At 38.7% G+C, this 12,310-nt stretch overlaps 1 protein-coding gene and 1 pseudogene across 3 annotated transcripts in view; both read right to left on the reverse strand.

Moving 5' to 3' along the window:
- Positions 1-675: 675 nt before the first annotated feature.
- Positions 676-12,310, reverse strand: part of LOC129772862 (protein limb expression 1 homolog) — a 210,995-nt gene continuing 199,360 nt past the window's right edge. For all 3 annotated transcript variants that reach the window (XM_055776377.1, XM_055776380.1, XM_055776379.1), the window contains exons 3-5: positions 2,682-2,845; positions 2,431-2,621; positions 676-2,366 (exon numbers count right to left, since the gene is read on the reverse strand). In XM_055776377.1, the coding sequence (XP_055632352.1) occupies positions 2,000-2,366; positions 2,431-2,621; positions 2,682-2,845 (722 nt within the window). In that variant the 3' untranslated portion in view covers positions 676-1,999. The remainder of the gene's footprint in view (positions 2,367-2,430; positions 2,622-2,681; positions 2,846-12,310) is intronic.
- On the reverse strand, positions 8,576-8,782 carry LOC129780702 (U4 spliceosomal RNA; annotated as a pseudogene).

Consider the following 12,310-nt stretch of genomic DNA (forward strand, 5'->3'; position numbering starts at 1 on the left):
GCCGCACGATGTCCGAGGTACCGTTCTTTGAACGCGCACACTTCTGAGCGGAGCAGCTTCACTGTTTTCGCCATTACGGTTAAAGTTCGACTGATAGAGCTGTCAAATTTTTTCTGCTGATTCTTTACCATATGGTTGCTTTCCAAAGTCATGAAAAAATTATAAAAGATGCTGTTCGATTTTTTGAACGCTTGGCATAATATGGTTAATATTCATCAGCCCGATGTTTCTTGTTGCAAGCAGAGCTTGTATGGGATAGAGAGAGAGACCAGGACTCCTCTGATAGTTTTTGCGTCGACGTAGTTATTCTACAACAACACAAAATGATCAATTGTGGGCCCTGAGTTTTGAACTCACGATCGATCGCTTAGTAAGCAAACGCGTAACCAATGTGGCTGCGAAGACCCCCTGAAAAGCTATTTAAGTAGCAACGAAGTTTGTTGATTTTTTAAAGGAAGTTCAGACAATTTCCAAATGTAGTAAAATTATTCATGACTGAATGGTAAACCTGACTGAATACATACTTCTTTAAAGGTCACATTCGCAGAATGCGAGATGGTCGCTATTAGCTCTCAAGTGTCATATGATCCCTAGTTACCAGCATAAAAGTTGGGAAGCATAAAGATAAAGTTGGGAACGTCTTCACCTCGGTCACTATTAAACCCAAACTCGCTGTTTTATTTAAAACGAAACTATTTATTCACGCCTTTTCGCTAAAACTGTATTTTTACATGTTCGTTGGCAGATTCAGGTTATAACACGGGGAATGATGGCGTTGGAAAAAGGGGGGGGGTACAGTTCTGGAAGTTCGTAGACGTAGCTTTCCCTGCTCTGCCAACCAATTTCCATCACGGTAAGGTTGATTTTATTCGCCAATACTTTGCATATAACGGTTAAACACATCGACAGTAGCTTATCCTTATTACAATATTTAAAAATTCGAATAAATCACAATTTCCGTCTAAATTTTTAAAATTAAATTTGGCCGAAATAAGTATTGTTTAGTTGAGTAATTACAATTAAAACATTCTCTAAAATAATATTTTTAGGTGTAAATAAACTGCCTTAAGTTTTCTTCATAAATATAAATTAAAATTTTTGAGTCGACAAAATATTAAATTTTTTCTAGCTAAAATTCATTTCCACTCATATAAATCACATTTTTTGTTTGAATAAATAGACTTTTCGCTAATCAAATATCGTTTTGCTTCCAGTTCGTACGTTTGCTTTTGCTTTGCTCTGTCAGCGCTCAGCTGTGGGATTTGCATCTCACCGCGTTTAGGAGATGTGAATTTGTGGGAGGAGAGTGATAGCTGGATCGATCAATTACGATCAACAACAAAATAGGCAGACGCTTTCATCGCTCGGTGTATGTACATTTGTGTGGGTTGGTTGTATTGCTTTTATCGTGTCTGTATGTGTGTTTTGTGTGCATTACTTTCTATTACTAATCTATTGTTTGCGTTGTCATATAGAATGGGAATATTTAGTAGATTGTGTTTTCTATCATAAATTGTAGTGAAACTATGAGTAATAGTGAAAGCTTTTAGTATTAGAACATAAAAAAGTAGTCAACTTGTAAACGAATAAAAACCACCACCATTTAAAAATGCTGTTCACTGATAACGGCTATGGAATGCTACCTTTAAAATCGTATGATAAGTATGAAATTATAAAAAATCACATTTACTTGAGCTTATGTTCTGGTTGTTCGTTACTGTTTATATGTTACTTGCGAATGCAATCTTGCCGCTTGATTTGTTTGTTTTCTACCAAAGAACTATAAAACAAAAATATCGTAATCACTAATGCATATAAAACAAATCCACTCGATCAATTCAGGAAATGTTATACGTTTGATTCCGAAAGCAAGCACGAGACCAGTGTCAATGTTATGCAAAGAGCACTCACAACAGGAGATGCAATTTCTTTGCATACGAATTTGTCATTATTATCGATTCTACAAAACTAAAATTATCGCAAACGTTCAAATCGATGTTCAACTGTTGATATTGCTGCCACCGTTGAGTTGATTGTGAGCCATCTGTAGGATGTCCTTCTTCTCCTTGGGGAACCGTAGCTCTCGTCCAGCCAGTCGAGCAGTCTCAAGTTCTCTCTCGGCTATAGCCAGCTCTCTACTCAGCAAACCCGGATTCTCGTGCTCCCGTTCGATCCAATCCAGGGCCATCTGCTGGCGCATTTCATCATCCAGAGATCGGTTGGAATAGTGGGCGACCACTTCCTGCCGGGAGCATTGCCGCTCGCGCATCGCCTTGAGCGAACCATTCCAATGGAGCAGCTGGAACACGGTCATCAGCTCCTGGAACTCGAGCATCGTTCGACCTTTGTTGGTTTCCAGCATAAACCTGTGAATGGGGGAAACACAAGCGTTAGTTTGAAATCGATACTATCGACTCATGGGGAATCTACCTGAATGCCCCGATCCCCGTATCTGGCCCGTCATCCTCCGGGTTTTCTCCCTTGAAGGACGCCCGTGCTTCCTGCACTGCCTTCTCGATGAAGTCGTCGCTGATCCGACGGGAGGGATGCTCGTTGAAAACCGAATTCATTAAAGCTATCTTGGCCGAACTCCGGCGGGCTTCCGCCTTGGTTGGACAATTCTAAAAAGACGAAGGAAATAGTTTGTAATTTTCAAGTTCATAGAGGGTATTGTGTTGTACCTGGAAACTTCCGAAGCAGCTTCCGCCGGGCAAGGTTACATAACAGACGTACGGTTGACTCGTAGACGGGATGGATTCGTATATCACCAGTGCGCCATTTTTCAGGTCTGCTCCCCGTGCGGCCTTCATCTGCCAGAACTCCTGCAATGCCTCGACGACGTTTACTGTAAGAGAGGAATAATTAAGAGTATGGTTGTCAGTGATACAAATTTATATTTGAGTGCAATATTTGTTTGACCCATGAATATCAATGAGACAAAATAAATTCAGATATTCATATAAACAGAATCATGATTCAGGTGTTCCGTGTCGAGAATCTTTGATACTTCAGTGATACGAAAAGTATAAAAAATAGTTTTATGATGCGATTATGGAATAATTAATGATACTTCTGATGAAAATCTTCATCTATCATACAAACCATAAATTTTTCATGCAAGCGAGTTCCCTTATATTCGTTAGAGCTCATAATAACAATTATTGTATTATTTTCTTAAGTTTTAATATAGTTCCTCCTTATTCTCTTAAGCGGCCCATACACACCCAATATTATTGCACGTTCGTGCAATAAAATTGATCGTGTATTCCTGATATCGAAAGGTTGTGTGAAAATTTAGATATTCATTGTACAATATCGAGAAATACTCCATTATCTATGGATAATTTGCACAATTATCAATATCATCTTTATACATTCAATTACATTACACAAATGATATGACTGTGGCGCAATAACACTGTACTTGTGTGTTCAGCCTTTAATAATATTGTAACGCTTACATTCAAAAAAGGACAATTTTCGGATGGCGATAAAAAAAACCTATAAAAATAATTTAATGTGTTAAGTTCCCATAAAACATAATTTTATTGACCATGTTACAAAAAATCGACGCTCTATCGGGATTGGACGGAACTTTCACCATTGCTGTCGAAAACATACTTGTTGGCATATTTTTCAGTTCTTTCTCAGCTTTATTTATTAGTTCCTCCTCCGTTTCTGTCACGAAATTGTTAGAGTAGACCCTCTGCTTCAGGTTTCCTCAAAAATTCTCAATAGGAAGCAGGTTCGGAGAGTTGGTGAACTTCAGCCACTTCAGTAAGGATATTATAGATACCGAAACGGGCGTATCCGGCGCATTCAAAGTATTTGACGATGTCGACTTTCTTCGTAACGGGATAGAGCTCCCAGTACGCACAAACCATGGAGCGCAATTGTTCTACTGTTTTCGCCATAATTTATGCAGTTTAAAACTCATGGGTTACTCTGATTTTGCGATGCACAAGTGGTCTCATCACCTGGTGTGAGGGTGAACGCTAAGAAAAATTGGGCAAATTTGTCCATTTTTAGATGCAAGTGTTACATACATTTACACAGTAATATTGAGCGTGTATTTGCCACTTTACTGTGGTTTGAACTGGACGAATTATCTCGTGGTTAATGAACGAAGGAATTCATTTTATGTAAATAAATAAAAATAGTAATCAAGTTGAAACCAAAAAACGAACTAGTTGTATCATTGATATAAACTTCGCATTAAAAGAGCAAGTTATTATCTGGACGTTAAATATTCCATGGTATGTCGAGCGAATTTCCAACCTGGATCTGACCTATTGGAAATTTAACCCAATTCCTAAACTAGCATTAGACATGGACTAAGAAGGATACTCAAAAACGGTCTGCTAGTGCGATTGTTTTCGAACTCAGACAGCTGCAGTAAAATCTCCAATCAGTAAAACTGTGAGTAAAACTGACTCCCTGTGACTTTTCCAGTTAGTTTTTTTTGCATATTCTCCGATGCCCTTTGTACACACCTTTTTTGTGTTTTTACCTTTCGAGTCACCATATAGCTGCTGAAGTCACGTTTCTGTCAAAACAAACAACAAAATCAAACCGAATCAAACTTAAAAAAATTTGCTAGTGAAATTTCAGTGCTTTAGTCGGAAAATTTTGTTAAATTCCATACTTTTTGCGAGCCTAATTCATTTTAGATCATTGATCAGTGTAATCTGTGAGACAGCGGGCGGTTTAAAATTTTCAGTTCACTCGGGGTAAAACCGAAACCCGGGTTGTGTCATACTGATATGAAAAAAAACGCGTCATTTTTTTTGTAAATGCTGGGATCATAATTATTTACTCCGGATCAGGAGCAGAAGCTTGTACGTCACCGAAACGATCTTGTGAACTATGAGATCCTTATTACCGATATCCGTCGTGTGCCCTTGTTGGCTGAGATTTTTTGACCGGAATCCGGGCCATTCGTTTCGCAAACTACATCAGAGGCAAGAGTTATGGGGTTCAATAAGCCAACAGTAAACAACTTTTGTTTGCAAACGGAATACATTAAATTGTTTTTTATTATTATTAAAATTTTTACCAATCCATTTAGGAATCATTTTGGAACTATTCCCCTTCGCCCTTTTAAAGTGTCCATATAGTATATGAATAGACTTTCGGTACAGAATTTGTTGTAAAAAGTTTCTCTCTTGTCGGTTTTACCCCGATAGGGTGATGATCTTTCCCGCACTCCCATTTATTATCACCTAAAAACATCAATTTTTTTTATCGCATTTATTTATTTTAGGCTCATTAGCAGTTTAGCTGTAACAGAGCCGAATTTTAATAGTGTACATGTCACATGGTTATCATATCTATAATTAGCACATTACACAGTTGCCATTTGCCAGTATTCCTTCTATACCATTGCTTATGGTACATTTACACAGTAGCCATTTAGGCGTAAGAGTATTCCTTCTGTTCTTCCATTATCCAGTTAGACCACCGGACAGCGGAGACAGTTGATACGACCATTGTTGAGTTATTAATAGAACAGCAGCCCGATGTGTCTTGGCATAGCAGAGCAGTTGTATGGATGAATCGATCTTATTTCGACCTTGGATCGATCTCCATCGCTGATGATTGTTGCGTGGACGTAGTTATTCTGTAACAACCAGTGTTTGGATTTCGATCAAAATCGAATGATACACAATGTGTCATGCAAGGAATCTCGAATCGAACATATAACCAAATATGAGAGGATCATTCAGATACTTGTATGAATGACAGTAATCACTTGTGTAACATTACATGATTAAACCAAGAGAGGAACGAAGACTGTTGTTTGCATATTCGAGCTGTATCATGCCAATATCATCGCAAACCATTTTCGAAATCTGCATACAAGTTTGAACCGCATATATCGTCCCGCTCTACTATAGCGAAGCCCACTGCACAGACAAGTGCAAAGCAATAAATGATACAAGAAAAACTACGTCATCATTCGGTCACCATTTGCGGAGAGCAACGAATGGGAAAAGAGAGCGGTGTTGCCAGTAAAACTATGCGGTCTATATGAATATACATATTTCAAGGGAAAACGGCGTTAAAAATGGAAAAAATTATCTGTCTACCCTTCCCTTAGCCTCTATCGAGCTAAATAATCATATAGTTTGCACTCTCTGAGACTTAAAAATCAGCATCTGCTACATTAGCTGAATATGAATCATTCGCTTTGCGTAGTCCGTACGATCCTGCTGTTTCATGATGCATGGAGAGGTCGATATACATATGTTGCAAAGAAGAAAATAAACTTTCTGCACCGAAAGCGTGTATGATGGTTCTGCTTGCGTGTCGGTGTATCATGAAGTGCGAACCGATGCAATGTTGTCTCGTTCTCTTTTGTGTCGTGATTTGCAGCACGTAACAACAAGAGGATGCCGCTGAGGGAAATGATTTGTGTATGATCATATTTGAACGAACGAAAGCGATTTTTTCAGTGTATGGATCATTTGGCAAACACTGGTAACAACACCAAGATGGTCATTGAGGGCCCTGAGTTTTGAACTCACGATCGATCGCTTACTAAGCGAACGCGCAACCAATGTGGCTACGGAGACCGCCTAATTAGTGAATTTGTCACCGATCATATAAAATAAAGTTAACGATAATAACTATTTTCACTGTGAACGAATTCCCAGGGTGGGCCATTTAAAGCGGAAGCATCTGGCAACCCCATAACTTTTGACAGAGATGTCAGATTAACAAATGTCATACCGCGTTGGAAGCGTCATTTCAGTACAATTTTAACCATGGAACAATACACACCTAAACAACGCGCTGAAATTGTTCAGCTTTACATTCAAAATAACTTCTCAATTGTGTTAACTAAACGTGCGTGGAAAAATAAAAATAAAGTTAAAACATCGCCTGGAGACAACACTATACGTCGATTATATGCCAAATTTATATCGTCTGGTAGTGTTGGCAATGCCAGTCATCTGTCCAGACAACGACCAAGACGTTTCGACGAGAATATTGATGCCGTTCGAGCCAGTGTTGCAGAGACTCCATCGACATCAGGTCGCCATCGTTCGCAAGAGTTAGGCATCGCTCGAACCACTCTCCGACGCATAATTCGTGTTGATTTGAAAATGTTTCCGTATAAAATTCAAATGGCTCAACAACTTAACCCATCTGACTTACCACGTCGACTTGATTTTGCGAAATGGACCATCGAAATGGCCAAAAATGAACGTGGCAAAAAATCATAATGTCTGATGAGGCGCATTTCAACTTGAATGGAGGAGTGAATAAACAAAATTGTCGGTTTTATGCTACTGAAAACCCTCAATTCATCGAAACGCAACCTCTTTACGACCAAAAAGTTACTGTGTGGTGTGGCATTTATGCCGATAAAGTCATCTGCCCGTACTTCTTTGAAAACGATAATGGAGCAACGGTAACCGTGAATGGGGAGCTTTATCGGACAATGATAACCGATTTTTTATTGCCATTTGTTCGTGAAAATGAATTGGACAATTACTGGTTCCAACAGGACGGCGCTACATGCCATACAGCGGCTGCCACGACCAAATTATTGCGCGAAATGTTCCCCGGAAGATTAATATCGAAAAACGGCGATTATGACTGGCCACCGAGATCACCTGATTTGACGCCTCCTGACTTTTTTTATGGGGATATTTAAAATCCAAGGTATACACTGGTAAACCAAGGACCCTGGCTGCGCTGAAAGACAATATCCGACAATATGCCGAAAAAAGGGCACATTTTGCGGTCAAGGCCGGAGGCGGTCATTTACGACATATCATAATCAAAAAGTAGTTAGAACAAATCTCCTTGGACCAAAATAAATGAATTTCAAAAAAAATAATTTAAAATTCCACTTCTTTACTTTGCTATTGCAAAAACAAATCCTTCCACTTTAAATGGCCCACCCTGTACTTGTTCTGTCGATTTGTGAATCCTTATAACTCGAACATGTCTTAACAGATCGGAAAGAAGTTTGCATCAATTGACAAGGAATATTTCTCCGTGTCTATCATAGTTAATAAAATGCTATTTTGCATGCGATGAACAATTGAATAACTGTAAAATGCCAAGCGTTATCTAAACGCCCTAACTGCCAAGTTTTCATTGGCCCGATTTACGGTTTTCCCAACACAGACTTCAAAATCGATGAGGAATCTGCTTTGTTGAAACATGCAAGTCGGGGGTATTTTTTTCCCACTGAGCTGTGTTTCCCTAACACGGACCTCAAAATGAATGCGTCTGGGGAAATCCGCTTTGCAAATACATGCAAGTGGGGGGTATTTTTTGGTGTTGAGTACTTTTGTACTCGCTTGTCGTTGTGCAGACCGGGATATGTTTCCCTAAAACGTACTTTTAAACTGAGAAGCCTGGGAAAATCGTCATTTCAGATACTAGAGGTGAATGAACTTTGGCAGTTCAAGAACTACGTAAACATGAGATATGCAATAATTTCAGATGAAAATGTAAAATACAATGATCGTTTGACAATTCTTGCGTTCACATATTTTGGTAGTCCTAGGCATCATAGCAAACGTAAAAGGACGTTCATCGAAATAACTTGTAACGAAGAACATAATCTATTACAACAATTTCGATGCATTCTAAAATAGTCTTCGAAGTGGTAAACAAGTAGATTGCATAATACAATTGCGTAGTTCTACGTCGAAAATATGCGGTCGTGTCCTAGATACATGCCTTTACAATTTTTTTCAATTAGCAATAATCGCACCTCGGTATAACCTCATTGGTTACGATATCGCCTATGCGCAAAACTAATTTTGATAATGATTCTAAACGAAAAAATTAATACGGAAATTACGTAAAAATATTTTAGAGAAAAATGTTAATTTTTAATATTCGCGTTGTTGCATACCATGCACATTAGAGTGTCAATGAATGTGTGGGAAAAATGTGACTTTCTAATTTTCGAAAGGGACTATCTATAAAATGTTGAATCCCGCGAAAAAATACTTTATGTAGAATTTCAGCTCAATTGGACTTTATTTACTAGTGTCGCCCAGCCGTCAAAGTTTTAGTTTTTTGAAAACCGTAAAACCACCCAAGGGATATTATCAAAAATGGAATTTCGGGATTTAGATGACAAAAAACATCGAGATGACGGGAGATCTCGACGTTTCATGCAATTTGAAGACATTTGGCATCAACTTTTTTTTTTCAAAGCTCCGAATTCATGCACTTTCCTCTTGGGTGATTTTACGGTTTGAGAATCCAATAAATCAAAGGACTATCCAAGCGGATTCAAAGGTTTACCACTTATTTTGCATTCTTTGCAACAATCTCAACCTCCTACCTAGAGGCGTGCAATCCAGCTCATCATGATGAACAGCTCAGATCAGTTCAGCTCATCTAAAAGAGATGTTCAGCTCAGTTGTCAGTGTCGATGTCTGGTGGCGACTATCAATTTGGGTCCCAAACTCGATAGTGTAATTTTTATCAGATTAGAAGACACGAAGCCAGTTTTAAAATGTTAAAATTTAAATGAATTTTTTCACACCATGTTAATAAATTATCGAAACACATATTCCTGATTCTTATTTAACTATTTATCTATACATTTCCGATATTTTTTTTTTTTTTTTATATCTGTATTATAGTGATTTTCAACTCATTTGGCTGGTTCGTCACTTTTACTTCCATTTTTGGAAGAATGTCGGGAGTGAGAATTGAACTCGTGACCTTCAGCGTGAGAGGCATGGATGTTACCACTACGCCAGATCGCCTCCTCCATTTCCGATATTGTTACTGAGACTTTTCATTATAATAAGTCTTAATTATAAATAAAAGATGTCTTCAAAAACAATTTTCTTATGAGATTTTTTCACTATCTGCAAACAAAGTGTTTTTCATTGAAATAGAATACTAATTTGATACACAGAAATTAATTTTCATTCATAATTTTAATTTCAAAAACGTGTTCATTCTGCCTTCTTTTTATTTTTGGCTCCTCCTAAACTGGTAAACAAAGCCCAATGCCGTTAACGGGAATATAACAGTCGAAAAGACAAGGTACAAATGAAACTGAACAGATGTCATAACACGAAGAGCGAGAGGCGGTCAGTTCGTTTGAATCTTACAGCTCTCACACTCTCTGCAAATCTTCAGCACTTTTCCCTTCTGCATCATTATCAAAGTGAGCTGAAGAGCTGTTTTTTTTGCGAGCTGTTCCGTGTCAACTCACTTCAAAGAGCCGATTCTTAGGAACAGCTCATGAGCGGATGGCACATCTCTACTCCTACCCCAACTTTTCCTTTTCCTTACTACATCCATGATTATTCGAATGATCATAATATATTAGGCTGTCAAAAAAGTCCTGCGGTATTTTTTTTTGAATTTTCATTTGTTCATAAAATTAGTTACAATCATCTGTTTTAAGTCAAATATGCACCGTTTTGTTCGATGACTTGTTCCCAACGAGATGCCAACTTCATAATACCCCTGTTATAGAAGCTCGCTTCCTTATTGGCAAAAAACTCGGATAGCCAATTTTCACAGGCCTCTTTTGTGGCTAACTTCTGACTACCTAGCTCGTTCGCCATGGACAAAAACAGGTGGTAGTCACTTGGTGCAAGGTCCGGACTATACGGCGGATGCAAAAGAACCTCCCATCCGAGCTCCCGGAGCTTCTGGCGCGTCACCAAAGAAGTGTGTGGCCTGGCGTTGTCCTGACAATGCGGCCTCTGTTTATCAAAGATGTCCTCTTCTTCATGAGTGCTACCTTCAAGCGGTCCAGTTGTTGGCATTACAGGTCCGAATTGAGCGTTTGGCCATAGGGAAGCAGCTCATAATAGATTATTCCTTGACAATCCCACCAAACACACAGCAGAACCTTCCTGGCCGTTAATGAGGGCTTGGCCACCGTCTGAGCCGCTTCAGCGGGCTTCGACCACGACCGTTTGCGCTTCACGTTGTCGTAAGTGAGCCACTTTTCATCGCCAGTCACCATCCGCTTAAGAAACGGGTCGATTTTGTTGCGATTCAGCAGCGATTCACATGCGTCGATACGGTCAAAGATGTTTTTTGCGTCAACGTGTGTGGCACCCATACATCGAGCTTCTTTGTGAATCCAAGCTTCTTCAAATGGTTAATAACGGTTTGATGACTTATCCCCAGCTCTTGGCCGATGCTACGGCTGCTACTATGCCGGTCTTTCTAGGCTAATTCAGCGATTTTGTCGCAATTTTCGACGACAGGCCTTCCGGAGCATCTTCGACGACCTCTACACCAGAACGAAAACGTTGAAACCATCGTTGTGCGGTGGAAATGGGAACTGTATCGGGTCCATAAACTGCACAAATTTTATTGGCAGCTTGAGATGCATTTTTGCCTTTGTCATAGTAGTACTGAAAAATATGTCGGATTTTATCTTTATTTTGCTCCACATTTGATACACTATAACTCACGAACGACTTAACCAAACAAAACACTGTCAAGGACTATATTATAGCGTAAAAATACCTTTCCAACAAGCTATAGTATGACTCGATACAATGAATACAACTAGAACTACGCGCTTACAACGACACCTCGCGGAAATACCGCAGGACTTTTTTGACAGCCTAATACATGATACTCTGTGGATAACCGAATTTAAGCATATTAAATGGACTCTGCTCATCTAAGCTACATCCATGTTCCATTAAATTATGATATTAGGTATGTTTAAATATTAAATCAATGTATTCATTTAAATTTGGAATTTTCAACATAAATCCACTGCGGATAATCGAATCTAGTTGTATGGAACAAACCATAGTCCAGCTCGCTCCTCTAAATAGCTACGTTTAATGTTGTTCAAATAAACATATTTATAAAGTATGTTAACAAAATTTCTGTATGTTAAAAAATCAAATCTAAAATACTCCGTATAATCGAGTCTAAAATTCCGGATTCTCGAGTCCGACCTGTATTTTAGAAATACATTTTGTATTATAAGGCTATATTTGCGACAATATTAACCCGTTTCCGTTTTGATTTGAAGAATAGTTGAAAATCCGTTCTCGCTGAGGAAGCAAAAAGAATAAGGACCTTTAGTTTCTGCAACAAGGCTTTAGGGTATGACTTTTACATGACACAACAAAAGTGATGCAAAATCCTCTCCATCGAATAAATCATGAACCGATGCAACATCTTCTTGCTTCATTCTAGGAATATACCACTAAAGTTGATCATCCAGGGAAGCAATAAGAATTTAATTTTAGCTCGTTCCTTGCTTCGTCAATCATATTGCAGAGCTTCTCGAACATTGCAATATTTTTTAAATTGACCCTCCGGTTCCAGTATC

Source organism: Toxorhynchites rutilus, chromosome 3 (genome assembly GCF_029784135.1).
Source record: "Toxorhynchites rutilus septentrionalis strain SRP chromosome 3, ASM2978413v1, whole genome shotgun sequence".
NCBI lineage: Eukaryota > Metazoa > Arthropoda > Insecta > Diptera > Culicidae > Toxorhynchites > Toxorhynchites rutilus.